This window comes from Lycorma delicatula, chromosome 3, assembly GCF_047948215.1.
Source record: "Lycorma delicatula isolate Av1 chromosome 3, ASM4794821v1, whole genome shotgun sequence".
Taxonomy (NCBI): Eukaryota; Metazoa; Arthropoda; class Insecta; order Hemiptera; family Fulgoridae; genus Lycorma; species Lycorma delicatula.
The window spans coordinates 68,340,251-68,362,112 of record NC_134457.1 but is presented as its reverse complement, the minus strand read 5'-3'; the positions used below and the strand labels follow the sequence as shown (position 1 = coordinate 68,362,112).

Genomic DNA, 21,862 nt, shown 5'->3' with positions numbered 1-21,862 from the left:
TTATTATCATGTAGCTGGTTGGACGGATGAATGAAGTAAATTCTCAGCTTTAGAGTAACAAAAAGCAGTTCAGCAAGAATTTTGTTATTTTTAACCAGTTAGTCTAGTCAAGTGGCTTAAACTCATTCCAAAATCAGCTGATTTTCAAAATCAAATGTTCTAAGGTTAAAATTCTTGTAAAGGTAGTTGCTTTTATATGGATTTGAATGCTACTAGACTGTGGATATCTGTGTTCTTTGGTGGTTGGGTTTTCAGATAACCACAGGAGTGGTCAACCTGAGCTTTTTCCAGAGTATATGTTTACCAGTACATTTGCATTTGCCTACACACACACACACACACACAGAGAGAGAGAGAGACAGACCTGACAAGTTATTTAAAAATCATTTTTTTAAACATAAATAGTTTAATCATGTAAAAGTTTCTTTAGTACTACTTTCAGCAACAAATTAAGTTTTTACTAGCAGATTCCTCTTTGTGTTATCTCAGCCTAGTCTCATAATATTTTTTTTTGAAAAATTATATACAAATACATATACTTAATAAGTAACAGATTGGTGAATATTTATACAGGTCAGAAAAAAAAAAATTTTTTTTTGTTTTGATTATACTTGCGAGAATAAGTTTAACACTTATGAATTGTATATCCAAATATAGCCCATGTAGAGTAATGCAGGTGGATGACCAAAGCCCAAGTGTAGCCCACATCCTACATTTAATTTTCTTACCACCAGCACACGGGCTATTCTTGTGAACAGGATACACAGAATGATTCTTTAATTCATTTTGAACAGTTATGAGTAGCTCTTGCTGTGTCTGTTAGTAAGACATCATATGGTGTTGATGCCTATCTACAGCAGCTGTTATGCCATAAACGAAGTGGCCATAACCTAGCTTCTCACTCAGCAAAAAACATGTGTTTTTTGCCAAGTCATTTTTTCTCTCAGTCAATTGTAAAACTAATGAAATCCGAAATTAATAAATATGCTAAATGTATAACAGATAAACTAAAAAGAAATAATAAATTGAAACCAAATAGTGTTTGGAGTAAATGGGAGACTATCAAATTACATGAAATGTACTCATTTTTTCCATAATTTTTCAAATGTGTGTCGTAAAAAATCTGAACTTAGACAATACTAGTCCACAAATAAATATATAAATACACCATAACCACAATCTCTTAACGTCTGGAGATCAGTTTTTGTGCAATTTTATCAAATAAATGGTAATTCAATATGTTTCAAAAAAATCAACCTGATAATGACCCAATGCATAAAATAGGCCACGGCTAAACAATATGGTTGACAAATTTCCTAAATCCATAAAATTTGGCAGATGAGAGCATTTGTGGTTTTAGGGGGCCAAATACGGTTTCGTGTATACAATAAAAATAAGCCAGGTAAATATGGTATAAAATTAAGTATTGTTTGTGATTCTAAAACTGCATACATTCTTTGCCTTTATTAAATTTTACTTTGGCAGTTCTTTCCAATTTGGTATATATGTGCCAACTGCTTACCATGTACCACATATCATATGTACCACAAAAAATCAAATACTGCCGGAGAAGAGTAAAACACATCCAAAAAAACAGTGTTGCTGTTACCTAAATAATCATTCAACTGCCTGTATCACTGTAAGACAGTGATACAGGAATACTTTCATTGCCTTTGCCTGTACACACTTCAAGCCAAAGAATGTATGCAGTTTTAGAATTGCAAACAATATTTAATTTTATCATTGTCTTACAGAGGTTGTTGAATGATTATTTAGGTAAAGGCCATACTATTTTCATGGATATGCTTTACTTTTCTCCCACAGTATTTCATTTCTTGTGGCAGATTAAAACAGCAGCTGGCACGAATGCCAAAGGAAAATTTAATAAAAAATAAACTAAAAAAATCAGAAAGTATGCAAAGAAACCATTTACTACATACAACATGGAAACATGACTAGTGATGTTCAAGTAAGGGCTAAAGGGGGTATGGTTGTAAAAAGAAAACCTGATGCAATAAAACAGGTGCAGATAAAAAAGATAAGATAGTAGCCTATTATCCATTCAAATGCAAACGAAGTGGTGGAAAAAACTGTTTTCCCACCCTTTAATGATGTGTGTAGCCAATTGATTTATTTTAAATCATGTCCTGGAAATTAAAAAAAAAAATGTCATTTGGATGATTGTATTATTGCATTTGGTGAAAAAAGTGAATTTCAATCTCAGCAAACCACACCATCTGCAGTCACATCAAACAGGCTAACAGATCATCACTTTACTACAAAAATCACAGCCACTGAAAAAACAAAATCAACCTAAAAGATCCTATAAAGTTTGTTCTGAAAAATCAAAAGCAGTTACTGGTAGTCTGTAAAAAAGAAACTACTTAGTAGTATCCTAATTGAGGGGCTGCTTAATGTTTACCACACTGCTTCAAACTGTATCATACTAGAGCTAATTATACCTAAAATAAAAACTTTATTTTTTTTAATATACTGACTAATATTTTATTTATTAATTACGAAGTGATTTTTTCCCCTAATAAAATAAAACTTGTGTCCTTTGCTTACAATAATAACACTGTTATAATTTTTTTCATAAAATTAAAGCTACTGCAACTTTTTTGGCAAGTACAATAAAATTGTTTTTTTTTTTAGATTATTAAACTACAGATTCTGATGATTCAAAGCATGTAAATGTAAGATTTAATAGTTTATACTGAAAATATTTTTTTTCAAAATGCCCCTAAAATGCCTAGGATTCTGGTACCAGGTATTACATAATGACAGAATTCAAAGTGTTAAGGCTGGTCTGTATGTTCCAAATTTTGTAAAATAAATGAATAAAATTAAAAATAAAACAACTACAATTTCATAAGTACTCTATACATTAATTCAAAAATGATGTTTTAAGATTAAAATCATATTTTCAACAGAAGCTTCAAGGTTAAAATTATTTTTTTCATTTTTAATGCTTCTTATCAGAACTATAACCATTAGAAATGTTTATAGTATGTAATTATCAAAAATAGTTTATTATTTTTGACATTCAATCTTTAATATCCAGGTGAAGAAACATTTAAATGGTATTTTTTTAAATGTTTTATAAATAGATATTTAAAAATTAGCAATGTCATTGAAATGTGGATATTACATACTGAAACCGTAAATAGTTAAGATAAAGAACATCAGAAAATTGACACAAAAGTTTTTTTAAATTATTATTATCCAGTCAAAAGTTATCAAAAATTTCTCTTCGATTGTCCTTCAGATACTTAATATTACAATGTTATTAATTATTATTATTGTAATACTATTTAACATTTCCTTGAAAAGCAATACTATTATACTTTTAATTAAAACATGCAGCAAGTGATCTGTTTTTCAGAATTTTCTGCTCTCAAAACAACAGATCAAACCTCAAATGCAAATTTAAATAAATAAAAATTCATAATTATGTCTTTTCTTTATTATTTGTAACAAATTCATCAAAATTATAATTAGCATAACATGAAAACTCATTAGCTAAATTATTTTTATGCCTTGGTTCAAATTTGCATTTTTTCACACCTAGCAATTTTTCAGCCAGCCTTTCCATTGCAGCACCTACAAGAAAAAAATATTTTAATGTAAAAAAAAGTAAAAGAAACTTCCACTTATAGTAAATGTAAACAATACATTCCAGATGCTTTGTAAACGTTATTAAATAATTAAAAACATATTATTATTATTCAATACATACATAATAAAACTTTTTTCCATGAATATCTACAAGAAACAATTTGAATAAAATATTGAAAAAATATACTATTAGTAAATTTTTTAAAACACAGATTAATGCAAAAATAAAATTACTTTCAGGTTGTAAAAAAAAAGCATTTTATTCACTCAATACTTGTCAGTGGTATTAAGAAAATCTGAAAAAATCAATATGTAGAAGCTCTGAAAAACATTACATCCTTTTTTACAACTATTCTATTATCCTTTATTCTATTATAGTTTTTTTTTACAACTATTGTAATGGGTACCATAATTTGACTTCTGACATATCTTCCAGTTTCACATCCCCCAGATCCCAAAACCACCATTAGTTCAAAAGTTTATATATATATAATTTCACTTTCTTATGGACACAACTGCCATAATTTTGCGCCAATCACTTTCAAATTGTTCCTTAAAGATGACTCATTCCAAAATCTCGGTCAAGTTTGTTAACGGCCAAAATCAGACCATGGAGGTGGAAATGGGTTTTTTAAAAAACACTATAAACTTTCTTATTAAGTAAGATATCAAATTTGTTTAAAGTTCCTAATATTCTTTGGATAAGGGCCTAAAACTTAGCTAATTAAATTTTTTTATATCACCAACCACTGGCCCAGGGGGTTGAAAAAATGGGGTTTTGAAGACAAAAAAGAATCATACCTCCCTTAATAGGCAAAGTATCAAATCGGTTTAAAGTGGTTGTTAGTCCTCTAAACATTACTAAAACTTTTATCTGAAACAATTTTTGTATGACCAACCCCTTATAGCAAGGGATGACCAAAATGTTGCTGGAATTGTAAGAAGATGGGGCTTGTCGTATGCTAAACATGTGAAACTTTTTTTCACATGCAACCATTGTCGTATTGAGTAAATTTGAAGTTTTCTTAACTTTAAAGTGGAAATCTTTTTATCCCCTCCTTAGCACCAATGAAATCTACCTCCACCTTCTGGCATGCTGAAATTACATGAAGTTAACTTGGCAGTTAATTTGTTTTGATTATTTTTGTAGGAGTAGCTTACATTCCTAACCCCCCTCCACCACCTGCTACAACCTATTATTATTAATAATCAGGAGAGCAGGCTGGTTATTATTGTCTTTAAACATTACATCAAAATGCTGCATTATATATGAACTGTTAATAAAAATTTGAGTAATAAAGCTGACAAAAGAATACAAATCAATTTCATAAGTACAGCAAAAATAAAACAAAAAACCAGTAACAATAACAATACTGGGATGTAAAGGACCCAGTAAAAACAAACTGTAAATATATCATCAAAAATATAATAGGTGTATGGCTGTGCAAATTTCAGAAGACTGGTTTTAAAAAATATTTTATGTAAAATGTAATATTTTATATAAGTATGATTTTCTCTTATATAATAAATAGTTCCATTATTAAAAATTCATGACTTATATCTATATATCTTTAACCTTTACCAGATCAGATTTTAAATAGTAAATAAATTGCTTTGTTATTTTATTTTTTGAGCTTGACAAAATAATTTAATTAATAAATACATTAATAAATTTTAATCACTCTTTCAACAACATGCATTTAATATATGCATAATTAAACTATATTGGTATATATACCACTTTTAAGTGTGTATATTAATATATATACAAATTTTGTGTCAGAATACTGTATCACTGATCTGTAGGATTTTTTCATAACATGTACAGAATATAAAAAGCTTACCAGTACAAAGAATAATTTTATCCTTAGCAAGAAATTTTACAGTAACAGCTGTTTTTTGTAAGCACTCTTCTGAAAGAAATGGTGGATCTAAAACAATTACATCACACGATTTAGCTAGATCATTTGGTACAGCAATCGGTTCATTGTAATCATAAAATACAAAATCTGATCCATAAAGTGAAAATCTCTTATCAAATTCAAAAAGTAATACTGAAAAAAAAAACACTGTATTATATTACTGAAACAGCATTAACCTCCCTTTATTATAATAATGCTATTATTATAATAGCGTTATTACTTTATTATTTATTATAATGCTATATTATAGAATTGCCTACACATGGAAAGCATAACTTCAATACTTTCCCACAATAACTGGTAAACTATTCACAATTCCTCACATAAACAAAACCAGGAATAAATTACCCCTCATTATATAATAGTAATAATAAAGTTGTATTGAACTTGAAGCAATAAATTCATAGCCTCTAAAGTACAGAAGGCTACTCTCAAATACATTTCCTGTTACCAATTTGTCTAATACATCACAGCATTTCAATTTTGTCTTGAGCCTACTTATCTTTTTGCTTTTGTTTTAAGTATGAAAATCATGAGTATCATCTAATGCCATTAACTTATTAAGTTTTAATTAATTGATTTAAATAATTCTTTTATACATAATAAAATTATATGTATTAAAATTACAAATAATATATACTTTGTAGAAATATGCCTCTGATAACAGTGAATCATTAAAATTTCACATTCATCCAATACATCATCACATGTGGTGGGGGTATATTTTGTTACACTTTAGTACAAATACTGAATCAATCCAAGTATATTATTAATATAAAATTACATGGTTTAATTATTTCAGTATACTTTAAGAGAATACCAAGTGTGGAAAAAATAGCTTAAAAAAGAGCAAAAGAAAATACCAATAATTTCATACAATAAAATAATAGCTTAAAAATACTTCATCAATCTGTGCATGCTACCTTCATTACTGCCACATAAATGCTTCACAGGTTTATACAATGTTGGACAAGATATAAGAGCAATTTTTCCACTACCTCCAGCTGCTCTAGATATTTCATTTGACAGCACTTGGGCTGTGAAATCATCATACCAAAACTGGCTGAGTTGCTAAAAAAAAGAAAAAACAGAAAAGTACTTAAAGAACAGTCTAATCTATGAAATCATAACTAAAGAACAATCTAATCTATGGAATCATAACTTAAAGGCTAGATGATCTATTTACAAATAATTATTATATTAAAATCATTGTACAAATCTGTAAATGAAGTAATATAAATTATTAGGCATTTGTGCATTTCTCACTTAATGTTATCATGGCCATGTACAAACACAAACATTTATGAAAACTTACTGTAAACTATCATTATTTCATCATTAAAATCTATTATTCCCAATTTAATGAAACCAATGTACATAATATTCAATATACTTTCTAATTCATCATCTTCTGCTGAAGAGGTAGGCAAATAAATTGCAGCATTACATTTGTCTTAAGTTTTAAATCTATTCAAACCAAAATAATTTTTTTTACCATATAGTTTACAGTAAGGCTCATTTTTATGCTGTAGTTCATAATTATTTATATTCCTGCATTCATATTACTTGATTCTCTGTAGATTATGCTAAAAAACTCAAACTCATTTTTTTGCCTTTTCTCACTATATACTATTACTCTAAATATAATCTATTCATTTCCAACACTAATGTTTGCAATTATGACTGTATTCAATGTTCCAAATCAAAGAATACAATAATTATAATTTATGAAGACTTTTTTTGAGTCCCCAACTAAATTTCAAATTAGGATAATATTTTACCTAGAGAGTGCTATCATATTTAAATAAAAGAAAAAAAAATAATTTCTTGAGGATTAAAACTAGTTTTCACTGCTATCAGTCATGCAATATTCAAAATTATACAATAAAATGCTTAAGTTTCTATTTTACAGATATTACTGGTATTTGTCATTAATCAATTTACACAATCATAACTTCTGAAGGGTTGCAATTCACTCTAATTAACCATTTTTCTGGCTTCTCCACAATTATCAAATTGTTATACAATCTACAATAGAGATCTACTCTCACAAAAATTTAAAACTGTTCATTAATGTCAAGGTTTCATGATTACAAGGATTTTTTGTAACCAATTAAGGCTTAAAATAACAATTACTAGAAAATGTCAGAACTGCAAAGAGGTACTGGTAATTTATATAAAAATATGTATTTATCAAAGTAATTAATTTCTTAATATTATTTATTACATAACATATTAATTACATTAACAAACAAGTCAGTAAAATGATGACAAATATAACTTTTATTGTTATTCATATCATCAATGCAATAAGTTTTAAAATACTTATGTATTAAAATAATTTGGTGTAAATCCCATATAATAAATAAAAAACAATCGAACTATAGACAAAGAAAGACTAAATTTTTTAATTAAAATAAGCAGTTATATTAAACTGATATGAGTTGCAAATATAATTCATCTTGCAGTATATACAGACCACCACAACTGAATTCTGGTTGTTATATTTGAATTCTGGTCGTAATTATTTATATTTATATTTACAATATACTGATCTCTGTGCCAGAGAGGTACTATCCTGCTTTTTATTCAAAGATTTCCAGATTTGAGTCTTGCTCAAGGATATTACCCATCTTTATATAGATTTTACCATATTGATTTTTCTGTATATTGAAATACCCTAACCTATTCTGATTTTTACATCCTACATAATTCACCATCCATCACAATTAGTGCTATGTTTATACTTGTTATTTTCATAGACACTATATATTTATTATAATAGAAATAATGTTATTATTCATTATTTAATGTTAACATCTCATTATTATATAATTTTAAAAGCAATATTGACACAAATTGTTCACTATTACTATGAAATAATAGTAACTTATAGTTATTTTTATTCCAAGTTACAATTAATATCATTAGTCCAAGTAAACAAAAAATAAAATAATACAGATGTTAATGTAGTACACTGATATATACATTACAATATATTTCACAGGTGTATTGGATCTGAATTGTGTATATTAATTTAGTGCATCAGTAATTCTGGGCAATTACTAGATCAACTTCAATTTTGTTCATACTTTAGTATACCATAGTAGGTATGATTAGGAAAATTAGATCTAAATACGAGGGTTATTTTTTTTTCAAGGTCCGATCGGTCACGAAATAAAATCCGTGTAAATAGGATGAACCTTTGTGGATGTGTTGCACAGCGTCTCTACTATGGCCTTCAATCACACCGCATCACTTTGTTTAGTTCTGAACACGCAGCTAGCACGTAAACATGTCTACAACAATAGCATCTCTCACCAAGTGTGAAGTGCGTGCGGTAATTCCATTTCTTCAGGCTTAGGGGTGTAATGCAGCTGAAATTCATAGACGAATAAGTAATGTAAACGGTGAAACTTCAATGTGTGACAGCAAAGTGCGACAATGGTGCAGGAACTTTAAAGCAGGACGTACAAATTGTCTGAAAGGTCAGGAAAGGAAGCAAGTGTCAACCAGTGATCTCGTTGGGTGAGTGGATGAGGCAGTTGAAGAAAATCGTCGGTTTACAATTTCTGTATTGAGTGATTCGTTTCCTGAAATTTCAAGGTCAGCTCTCTACACCATTGTGAGTGAGAGACTACAATACCGCAAACTGTGTGCGAGATGGGTTCCCAAGATGCTGTCCGACCATCACAAAACAATGATAATGGACGCCTCCCTAACGTTTCTCCTGTGCTACCACAATGAAGGAGAAGATTTTTTGAACAAAATTGTCACAGGGGACGAGACATGGGTCCATTTCGAAACTGAAGAAACAAAAGAACAATCCAAACAGTGGATGCATTCTCATTCTCCCAGTAAACCAAAGATGTTCAATCGAACCTTCTCCAACAGAAAGTGTATGACTACTGTGTTCTGGAACTGGAATCGAGTTCTCTTGGTGGAATTCATGGAACGTGGCACGACCATCACTGCAGCCTCATACTGCGTGACTCTTCAACGTCTACGAAGGGCAGTTCAGAATAAGCAGAGAGGAATGTTGTCATCAGGCATTGTCTTTCTCCATGACAATGCTCGGCCTCACACTGCAGCTGTAACAAAGAAGCTCCTGCAGTGTTTTCGTTGGGAAGTGTTTGATCACTCACCATACAGCTCCAACCGATTTTCACCTCTTTGCTCACATGAAACGCTGGCTAGGAGGACAACATTTTGGCACAGACCAGCGTAGAAACATGGCTGAAAACACAGGCAGCTCCGTTCTATGACGAGGGTATTGGAAAGTTGGTACCACGCTACGCCAAATATCTAAATCGGAGTGGCGACTATGTAGAGAAATAGCATAACTATGTAAGTACTTGTTACCAATAAAAAATTTTCACGTGATTTTAATTTCGTGACCAATCGGACCTTGAAAAAAAATAACCCTCGTTCAAAAAGCAGGTTTAGGCAGCTGGTGACCCATGCAAGGTCAATGTCCATACTGTATTATCAGAATTATAGTCAATTAACAATCAGTTTTGCGAGTTATCAAGACCTGTTCAATTAAGAGTTTTATGGCGAGAGGAATAAACCATAAACTACCCTCTCCTCAGAGTCAGCTGTAGAAGATGACTATGGCGCTCTTTGTAAGATGATTATCTGTCTTACAAATAACTAAGTTATGTGGTCTAGTCTCTCTCTATAATGACCATATTTCCATTTAAATATAAATTCAGCTATGTGTCCAACAAGATGGTGATAAATATTGTCATCCTTGGTAATTTATCACTAACCTCTCTCAACAAAATGGATTAACATCTGAAAAGGTCCCAATAGCTCACTAAATTGACCGCAATGGACTAGAGTACTAATAACACCTTACACAGGTCACCTGCTGTCCAAACCTGCTTTCCGACATTTACATCTTTTGTTTTCCTAAGCATATCTACTATGGCATACTAAAGTATTAACAAAATTGGAGTCCACCAATTTTGTTCAACCAATTTCAATTAAAATTGGTTTTGTCCACCAATTTTTATTGGAGTAACTGCTCAGAATTATCAATGTATCATTGTGTGGTTTTGAATTTCTATATAGTTTATGATCTTAATAGATATAATCTTATATAATTCTAAATGTGTTAATTTTTGTATAAGTGTTCTCTTTTTATGTATGTGAATGGTATCAAAATTGTTTGTTACTGTTGGTGCAATTGTTTATGAGATGGCTTCAAATGTTGACTACATTGCTATGGAAAAACACCCAAATTAAGAAATCTATAATAGATATAATAGCCTACATAGAATTTAACATCACGTTCCAAAAAATCATACAAATTTGTCAATAAACCTACATAAGTCTGCTTACATTTAAAAAGTTTTAATTTTTTTACACTGCAAATTTATAACTACTAGAAAATAGTTTATTTTCACCCTATACAACAATTTGTAAATTTATGTAATCTGACAGAACTTGCTCCAAAAGAAACCGTTATTTGAAAATTATTTTTCTGAATGTCAAAAATCAATATCAGAAATCGTTATGGAGGCAGTAATTATAAATCCTTACCCAGTTTTCCTCAAAATCTGAAGTTCCTATCAGACTATCACCACAGGAAGACAAATGGTTTTGTAACTTGTTTTCCTTCAGTGATTGTTCAGCCAGAAATTCTTGAAGTGCTTTTAGCGATTCTGCTGAAAGACTTGGAATATCATCTTCGTCGTCATTATTTGTCATTACTGAAATACTAAGAAATGCTGAAATGAACTGCAACACCTTTCTAACCTAAAAAATAACATTCCTGAAGTAGAACAATCATGATTGAGCGGTTCAAATGAGCAAAATGGATACCTCTTTACTAAACTACTTGGTGTCTCTTTACTTGTAACTACTTTAAAATATTTTTTTAACTGTTTATTTATCTTATTATTACAAGTGACATAAAAAATACTTTGCGGCTTTAGTTTTTAAACTGTATCTATTTTTAACTGGAACTATTTGTATCTATAGTAAAGACCTTATAGGACACCTTATCAATATCGGAGGTGAGTCCATAATTGTATTTAATTTACTTTATCTATACAACTGTTTTCTTCTCATTCTTAGGAGAAAATTTTTTTCTGTTCTACTGTGTTATGATATTTACTTATGATTTTTACGTTACGTTACGTTCCCCGTAAATTACCCAGTAGACACCAAAATTTCGTAATTCAGCACTGTACAATAGTAATGTACCTTATTTCCGGACTAAATAATTTATCGTATATACTTGTATTTATGAATACAGCCTAACAATTGGCCAATTTAATATTTAAGGTTAATTAAACGAGGTTAGCGAGCGTTAAGTAAAATCTGGTTTCCCAGCGGGCTGATGTAGTGGTTAACTCATCACAAGTCAACTGATTTCGAAGTCGAGAGTTCTAAAGTTCAAATCTTAGTACAATCAGTTTACTTTTATACGAATTTGAATACTAAATCGTGGATACCAGTGTTTTTTGCCGGTTGGTTTTTCAATTAACCACTCATCTCAGGCATGGTCAACCTGATTCTACACTTAATTTACATTCATACACATCTTCCTGTGAATTAATACCTTACGGTGGTTGCGGAGGCTAACTGAAAATGAGAGTAGGTTATGTTGATGTATAAAATCCACTCCACGGACTTCGTTAGCTACCTAACTAAACTCAATCAAATTTCATTTAAACCAAGTTATTTACTCCATAAATAAGGTATATTGCTGATTTACCAAACCCCACATCTTAAGTTTAACCTAACTTAATTTAGTCCTAAGTGAATCTAATTTCATTCTTTGCTTAATTTCACTTAGACCAAATTATTTACTCCGAAAATATGGTATATTACACTTACACGAAATTTTTTTCGGGTACTGTGTAACTTAAAAGGGACGTAATTTGTGTGAAAGATGTTTACGACGAGTAATTTAATTTGTAACAAATAACTGAGGTCCTAAAAAAGGTAAATAAAAAATTCATCAAAATAGGAGCTGTGTCCATATTCTAAAATGACCAAAATAATGTTTATAATAATGAAACAACTTGTTTTTTGTTTTCGTCACTGTTCACAATTGAATCTTCAATAAAAAAATCAGCTGTTTCAACTATTACATCATTGATTCAAAATGATTAGGTACAGGGCTTTAAATTTTGAATTCGTTCTCTGTATTTATAATTCATACAAAAATGAGCAGAATAACACCCGGAAGATATACTATTTTGAGGTAATTGTTATAAAACCTTACCCTTATCTGAATTAGCTCTCACTTCTAGTTCTTCTTTAAAGTTTAAGGCCGGTAATCTCAAAGGTTTTAGGAAACCAATTATGAAAATTTAAGCAGAACTCTTTGACCTTCACATGAAATGTTAAAATGTCTTCTTCCGGAGATATTTTCGCAAAAAAAGTTGATGTCAAAAATTATGACCTGACTGACAAGACCTGATGACAGACATCATTGGTAGTACCATTTATTGTAAGGCAGTATAATTAAAAAAATAACTGAACCCTAAGATCTAATAACAATAAGCATCCCAGCCACTGAGCGAACATATATATTTATTAATTTTACTACACTCCAATGGCGGCTTGCACATAGGCACTGTGGAACTTTAGCACCCCCTATTTACACTAGATATTATCAATAATATTTAATATAATGAGTCCTTTTTTCTTTATACTTGTACAATATATAATCCTTTAGCTTAATGTCAGTAGCCATACCCCAGTTTATGAAAAAGATACAAAAGTTTTTGTATGGAACTGTGCGCTTCACAGTTCTAGCGACGTGATGTTTGGATGTTGTGCGCATGCGCTCATAGGAGGAAGCTGCACACAAGGCTGCGAGGGAGAGAGAGCACTGTCGCTCCTGTAGTGCTGACCCTGGCGTGCTGGTGGAAGGTAGTTTTTTTTACTCCGCGTGTGTATGGAACTTCCCTTGGTCGTTCCCTTTTCTAGTTTAGTTGGTGAAAGGAATATGAAAGTGGTTTAGTTATTTTTTCAGTAGTGATCAGAAGATGGCAGAAAGCAAGGGCTCTTTGATTGCCAAATCTGCCCAAAAACACTATGGAAGGGGGAATGAGAAAGTAATTAGTAGAAACTAATTATGTATTTGTTTCTGCAGACATAGAAATTTAAATTAAGCACCATTTGAATATAGCATTTTTAATCGGACATTTTATTATGTTATTATCTAATAATACTAGAAAATATTATCTGTATTGACATTTTATTATTTATTTGGTTAAACCAAATATGGTTTTTAAGCTTAAACACCGTGTACCATATTCTTGAATGTGATAAAGTGTAGAATTAGATTAGTATCCTGCTTCCAGCTATTCTATTTTATTCATATTTTTTCGGTTCTTTTATTTTACAGAAAACTTTAACCATGGCCTTGAAAAGGCTCAGAAAAAATTCTGGAGCCGCACTCCCTCTAACTTTAGCTACGATCTGCCACTGTTTTATCCCAGTTCAGTGAAAAAAAAATCGTTTTTACTCTTTGTTTGTGTTGTGTAAATTGAAATTGGGTATGATATGTTGAATTTTTTTTTATTTTTCTGTTTAGCCTCTGGAACCGCAGTCAAGTATTACTTCAGATGATGAGGATAATATGTATGAATGTAAATGAAGTGTAGTCTTGTACAGGGCGACCATTTCTGAGATGTATGGTTAATTGAAAACCCAACTACCAAACAACACCGGTATCCACGATCTAGTATTCAAATCCATATATAAGTAACTGCCTTTACTAGGATTTCAACCTTATAACTCTCGACTTCGAAATCAGTTGATTTGCAAAGACGCATTCACCACTACACCAACCTGGTGAGTTTATGGTATGTTGGCTTAGGGAACATGTATGATAGTCATCTGGAACGAATTATCGCAGAATCAACTTGTACAAATAAATGTTGATATTTGTAACTTTCTCCGTTATTGTATTCTAATCTTTTCTAATGTTTTACCTATTTTCTTCAGTTGTGACCCACCTCAGAACTTAATCCCATTGAAAGGATTAGTCAAGTAAGCTGTGCAATCCGCAGTTTTGTTTCAAGCTTGGTTTCAAGGTCATGAGAACTTTCTTTTTCTTTTTAGCCTGTGGAACCACCATAAGGTATTATTTCAGAGGATGAGTGAGGATGATATGTTTGAATGTAAATGAAGTGTAGTCTAGTACAGTCTCATGTCGACCATAACTGAGATGTGTGGTTAATTGAAACCCAACCACCAAAGAACACCAGTATCCTCGATCTAGTATTCAAATCTGCATAAAAGTAATTGCCTTTACTAGGATTTGAACCTTAGAATTCTCGATTTCAAAATCAGCTCATTATTTCATGAGACTTGCTTATTCTGTTTGTACTGTTAGATTAAACCCAGGTTAAAGGTAAAGTGGAGGAAAACATTCTTCAACCCCCCATATTAATCATCTTCATTATTACTTTGTGGTTTGCTTTACTTTACAGGAGCATTTGGTGGCGTTATTCCTTTATTGCTGTTATTAACCGTATTCTTCATAGTATTTGGGTTATGTATTTATGAGCCTAATACAACTGTAAAGATAACTTTTGAATCTGTTTATTTGGAAGAAAATAGAATCTTGTTAAATTTCCTCTTTCTTACACTGTTTTATCAGCTTTCTTCTTATAGTTGTGATATGTAGGTAATTCAGTTTTCATTCTATGTAAGTTGGGTGAAAGTACCCCTAGGTTTGTTTGATTCTGTTCTATGTTGGTACTTTTATAGAAATTATTAAGTAATGCCTTTTTTTTATTATCATTACATATATATATATTTTTTTATTTTAACTCTTACAGTAGCAGGCTATATGCTATTGTCACTGTCAATTAAGCCCATTTGCAAACATAAAGATTTGAACATAATGGAAGCAGTTCATTGAACAATGAATCAATTTAAAAAAATAAATAAACTTGATGTTTGGATCCACTGGTTATAAGTTGTGATGCTGCAATGGTCATACTATGATTTCACCCATTATTATTAATATGTTTGTTTTATTTTCATGCACTGTTAGATATGCTGCTTCATGATTCCACTACATTCTCAACTAAGACTCAGATTAGACAGTAATTTAAGCTTTATGTTACATAAAATGTAAAAGTATTATTTGTTTTTTCTAGAGACCACTTATTAATTTAATGTATGCCATTTTTAGGCTAGAAAGCCTATTAGAAAGTTTCTTATGTTGAGAACAAAACAACATAATATTTCATAAAATTTTTATTTTGTTTACTGTTATATATTATTTTGTTATTCAGTAATTTTTAATAATTTCACGGCTAGCATGACTGTAAATAATTTGATGTAGCTTATTTATTTATAAAAATACTTTTTTGATTACTGTATTAATTTTATTAATGATTATTTTCTTAGAAAATTTGAAAAATGAATGAATTAATTTACATTTATCTTCATAATAAGTGTATGACTAAATGTGACCTTTGTTTTTCTTATGGCAATTCATCTAAATCAGGGCACTTTTTTAATATGACAGAAAATTAATCTCATAGGGAGTTCAGAGGTCAAATGTATAACTGTAGTGTTGTTCCTTATGAATATAATTGTGATATTCATAGTATCGTTTGTATTTTAATAGGATTAGTTTATTTGTTTTATTTTTTAGTATAATGAAGTGATTTATTTAATTTAATTATGCCTTCTGTAGTATATATTTTTATTCTTTCAGTTTTAGGAATTGTCAGAATATCATCAACACCTACAAGGTAATTTTAAATACAAAGTTAAGATGCTAATTTCTGTTGTTTTTTTTTTTTAATTTTAATTAAACATATTTGTTTTAATGACATTTTTCTTAATAAGAAGGAAAGGTTTAGGAGTATTAGGCTCTTATATCAAATTTTCCTTCTAATAAAAAAAAGTTTACTGTCATTAAAACTGTCATTTCAAAAAGTTCCATTCTGTATTACCACCTGTAAACATTGTAAATATTAAAACTCCTAGTGATATTTTGATAATAGTTCTACAGCACAATTATTTAATTTGTAAACTTTGTTATTCTGCTATTATCATATTTAAGGATACTTGTCAGTAATAAAAGATGCTCTAGATAACTTCTATAAACTTTTACACACAAATGTTGAATAAATTAATTTTTATAGAATTTCAAAAATACTTTAAACAGATAAACATACAATTTTTTTTTAATGAATTAATTTATTTGAACAGATTTTTTCTTCCTAAAGAAGGCCAAAATTAGTTATGTAAAGATTTACTGTGAAGACAGTAAAATTCTTACTGATCAATTTCTGTTAATAGCACTCATTTTAAAGTGACCAAAAAACTGGTTTATACATGATATTACTAACAATAATTTTGTGTTCATTATTGTTATTTTATTAAAATTATTGTTTTCATTTTTGTTCATGATAGATTATATAATTTATTTTAATTATATACACCTTGTCCTTTTTAATTTTAAAATTTAAATTCTCTTGTTATTCCAACAAACAAGATCTGTTGTTGATATCTGTTTCATTTGTGATTAAAATAACTTTGTTATTATCTTTATATCTTGCTTGGATAATTTTACAATTTAAAAGAATGTTAGTTTTGGATGTACTTGGTTGAATGTGGTTGGTTAGTTTACATGTTTTTTTTTCAAAAGATAGTTAAAGAATCATAATTTAATGTCTACATTTTGATAGGGCCCTTTTTTATTCTATTGGTTTATTAAAAAATCTAAAATCTGTTTTCCATATAATTAAGCATCTAAATGTAGTTTTTTAATGTGTGTCTTATATTATTTCTTTCTCATCATAAGAATTTTTGTATATTCTACCATGTATTGCCATGTGATTATTCTTTGTCACTGGACTAATGTATTCATTTTTTTGATATGGCTTCAAGTGATAGTTTTATTCTTTTCTTTAGTAAATGCTTTTAGTTACTGTAATCATTACAACTCTTTTTCTTAATAATATATTATATTTTATAATTACTGTTATTTTTAATTGTTTGTTTTTTCGTTATTATTTAGTTACTTTTTTGTAATTAATTTAAAGTTGTTTTTTATTTTAATTATGATTATTTTGTAACTAATTGTATTGTATTGTAATTGTATTTTGTACCTAATTATAATTCTATGATTTTCCTAATTACTTTGCAATTTGGAATGCTTGCTAGCTGAAAAAGTTTATATTCTGATAAACGATAATAAAAATTTTATTATGCTGTTCTCCATGATGTAGTGGTAGATCTTCGGCCTTTCATCCGGAGATCCTGGGTTCAAATCCTGGTCTGAATGGCATTTTTATAAGTTAAAAATTTTACTTCAAAGTTTATATGGTGAATTAATCATTCAAAGAAAACGTTTATATCTCCAATTTTTGTTTTTGCATATTTCAAGATTTTGTTCATATTTATTTATTTTTCTTTATGTGTTTGAAAGTTTTGGAGTGTAGTTATTGCATAACTCGGTTGTGAGTTTATAATAATTTTAACAAACTCAACTTCCCCAGATGAACAATGATATATGGCAATTTGGTCAGCTGAATTTCTTCTCCATGAACATACTGAACTTTTCCATTGATCCTTACTAAGTTCATTATCCTCATGAGTGGGAGAATAATACTGATAAATAACAATTAAAGCCTATCAACTTTATAAAAACTACTAGAGTATTGTAGTTTCTTCAGAGCAACAGTTTGGTCAAGACAGTACTCAAAACTGATCTGAAGTATGCAGGTTTCAGAATAGTTAGCCCCCATCTTAAAAAATAGTACTCGTAGTTACAGCTGGTTACCCAACTTTCATACAGATAAAAAAAAAATTTGCTTGGTTCTTAGCGTTGTCTGACAAACATCATGAGGAGGTGACCATACTTCATTTATTCATTTATTTATTTTTTGTTCTATTTTTTATGTTTTTTTTAATCTATGTTTTAACTTTTTTTTCTTTTTTTGTGGAGCAGTATGTCAGTAACATAATCTAAAGAATAGACTTTTATTATATATTATTTAAAATTTTTCCCCTCGGAATGTGTATATACAGATTTTTCCCACAGGAGACTCTGGAGCAAGCCATATAAAGTTACCCATGTAAAAAGTATTGACTCTCCAAGTGGAGACCAGACACTTGAAACATCTGCTCTTGTGACTTATTTATATTTATAAAAAAAGAAGCTTTTAAGTGGAAACTGTAGGCACTTGAAAGTGTAGGACAAGTCTAAAGGAATGTACATTTACACCATCACACCTTTAAAGCTACTTTTCTCGATAACCTAGAGATATAGAAAAAAACAAAGAAACCATTTTCTTAGAAAATTTAATTTATAATACTGCAAGTGATCTTCAAATGGTTTACTTTAATCAAATGTTTAGTCATAGTAAAATTGAATATTGGCAAGGAACATGATCTGGTTGTTACTGCAAGTCGTTAAAACGGCCATCAAAATGAAACAATGAAACATTTCATGATGGCAATATTCCTATATTCTTTCAAGGTAGAAAAACTATGTTCATGCAAATTTCAGCTCAAGCAGCAAAGTAATTTTTTGTGTGAGAGTTTAACAGACTCATAGGCACCAACAGGTTTTTACATGTATATACAGGTGAGCCACATAAAACCAAACCAATAATGAAACCGCTACCCAACACTATTTATGAAACTCACACAACTAGCAGGACTAGTGGATCTATTGTTGCTGATTGATCACTACTGATTGTTGCTGTCATTTATAAGGTAGTTATGTGTCAGTGCAGTGTACATTTTGTTGCAGTGCAGTATTGTGAGTTCAATTGTTTGTGTAAAATGCCTTCTTCAATCCAGGAGAGGATAGCTATAGTTGAGGCCTATATTCATTCTGGATTGCTTGAAGAGTCATGTCAATTATTCGTAGAAAAAATTCTGAATGCCTATATCCCATGAAGAGTAGAATACATGATTTAGTTAAAAAATTGCATACAACAGGTTCGGTTTCAAATGAAAAACAAAATTGGCAACCTTCCGTTAGAACTCCACAGGCCATTGCCGATATTGAAAGGAGAATTACTGCCAGTCCATAAAAATCGCTACCCAAGTTATCCCACCAGTCTGATGTTAAATACACATCTTGTCCTCATGAATTAAAATTGAAGCCATACCATGTTACAACTGTGCAACAACTGAAGGAGACACAATGAGCTGTCAGCAGAGGACGGTGGCCTCCACGTTTCCCAGAGTTGACTACTTAATCCACCAGGTAGGTCTAGTGATGAACGCGCCTTCCCAAATCAGGTGATTTAGAAGTTGAGAGTTCCAGCATTCAAGTCCTAGTAAAGGCTGTTACTTTTATACAGATTTGAATACTAGATTGTGGATACCGGTGTTCTTTGGTGGTTGGGTTTCAATTAACCACACATCTCAGGAATAGTCGAACTAAGACCGTACAAGACTACACTTCACTTGCACTCATACACATCATCCTCATTCATTCTCTGAAGTAATACCTGAATGGTAATTCCCGGAGGCTAAACAGGAAAAAGAAAGAAAAGAGTTGTCAACTTGCAATTTTTTGTTTGGGGCTACGTAGAGAGAGTTTATGCATCTATCTCCTCAATATTGATGAACTGAAGGTGAACATTCAACGAGAAATCAACGCAATTAACAACAATGTTTTGCATCAGGTGACTTTCAATATGATCAGTTCCGCGCAAAAGTGTATTGATACGTAGGGTTGTCATTTTTAACATATTTTGTAACAATAACATAAATGCAACATTTAAATTACGTTTTATATTTTTCTTATTTAATTTATCCGTATCATTAATAAAATTTCACTCCAATATAACCTACCAATTCTGCAGCGGTTACATTACAGGTTCGGTTTTATGTTTCTCACCTGTATAATAGATGGTAATTATGGATGAATGTGCATTTGTTGAATTTAAAAAAAAACATGAGTTGTCAATGTTTCACATGAATTTTCCCTCGCATTAATCAGAATTTTAAGGAAATTAAGTTTCTATAAAAAATTATAATTCTTCATTTAAAAATATAAACTCTTGGAACAATGATCCGTAGTGCGTGGTTGTTCTCACTGGCATCAGCTGATGTTACTTTTTTGTATTATTTTGGTGGCTTTTTTGTATTATGTGGACAAGTATTTAGAATGTTGTTGAATTGCTAAAATTAACACTTAAAAACAGAATACAGTAACGTAGAATCATCATTTATCAATTTGTCAACCATCTCATAGGCACAAATCCCAAAACTACCAACTTTGCAATAACCTTAAAATTTTACATATATACAAATAGGACCGCATCTTAATAGACTTGAACATTATAAATGTCAAAAGAAGCATTGATATGTGTATGCACTTGAAGTTACATTTAACTTTGACCACATTCTTGTTACATGTATGTCTAACTTAAAAAAAAAACAACACCCATTAGCCAGAATTAAAACAGGAAGGCCATAAAAACAACTGTAACATTTTGAAGTTGGCCTTTTAAAAATGTACACAACTTGGTACATTGTGTTGTAATAAGTTTATATTTCTTTTATATTACTTATATTTCTTACTTAATTACTTATATGTTAAACATGGAATTATTTTGTGAGCTGTCTCATAATGCATGCTAACCAACTGATAATGAATTTCTTTACTCATGAAATAGGATATGCTATACCAGATTATAGTTTGTGTCATGTGTATTTTCTGATTGTAACAGTAGTATTATTACTAAAATTATATTATTTTTATGTAGTATATTGCACCCCAATTCCATAGTAGGAAGACATTGTGACGTTACCGGTCGCCACACCACCCCCTCCATTCCAAGCCCTGAGGGGCTTTACTAGAGGTTGTCTTTAGACCCCCTAACTGATTACATCTCACAGTCATCAGCTAGGCCTTGGTAGAGTTGTCACCGATGTAAATGCCTCGGCAGACATTTGCATCAATAAAATACAAATCAAATTTCGCCTTCACGTAGGCTTCAAACGAACATCTTCACATCCAACCTAACAGATTCCTTCAACCTAACTGACCGAAACCGGGGAAGCGCGAACCCCGCGCCTAGTAAAAATTTGGCAACACCGTTCGTGACTGTGAATGCTTCAGAGAACGAACGAGTTTAAAGTTAAATCAGTGATACACTCATACCAATCAAAACTATGTTTTACACAACATAGAAATTCAGACCTACATCCAATTAAGTCGACCAATTTAGATCACCTATCAAGGGGAACGCAACCTCATTCCCGTCCACGCACGAGTCGGGGACAAACCCCGCACCATCACCCGATCGCATCATGATGTCTCGCTGGCATTACCAAGTCACGATCACGACCGCCACCGGCGG

At 30.6% G+C, this 21,862-nt stretch overlaps 2 protein-coding genes across 3 annotated transcripts in view; one reads left to right on the top strand and one right to left on the bottom strand.

Annotated features, from left to right (window-relative positions):
- Positions 1-3,448: 3,448 nt before the first annotated feature.
- On the bottom strand, positions 3,449-11,344 carry LOC142321668 (EEF1A lysine methyltransferase 1). Of its 2 annotated transcripts, none has more exons than XM_075359938.1 (4): positions 11,088-11,344; positions 6,464-6,611; positions 5,463-5,549; positions 3,449-3,603 (listed from the first exon to the last, which is right to left on the bottom strand). In XM_075359938.1, the coding sequence occupies exons 1-4, from the start codon at positions 11,253-11,255 to the stop codon at positions 3,452-3,454; spliced, it is 555 nt and encodes a 184-aa protein (XP_075216053.1). In that variant the 5' UTR covers positions 11,256-11,344; the 3' UTR covers positions 3,449-3,451. The 2 variants fall into 2 exon arrangements, with proteins under 2 accessions (XP_075216053.1, XP_075216051.1); XM_075359936.1 differs by having other exon boundaries at positions 5,463-5,672; positions 11,088-11,342.
- Positions 11,345-16,069: 4,725 nt separating this feature from the next.
- The window catches only part of LOC142321667 (murinoglobulin-1-like), a 104,117-nt gene continuing 98,324 nt past the window's right edge, over positions 16,070-21,862 (top strand). The window contains exon 1 of the mRNA XM_075359935.1: positions 16,070-16,279. Coding sequence (XP_075216050.1) covers positions 16,209-16,279 — 71 coding nt within the window. The 5' untranslated portion in view covers positions 16,070-16,208. The remainder of the gene's footprint in view (positions 16,280-21,862) is intronic.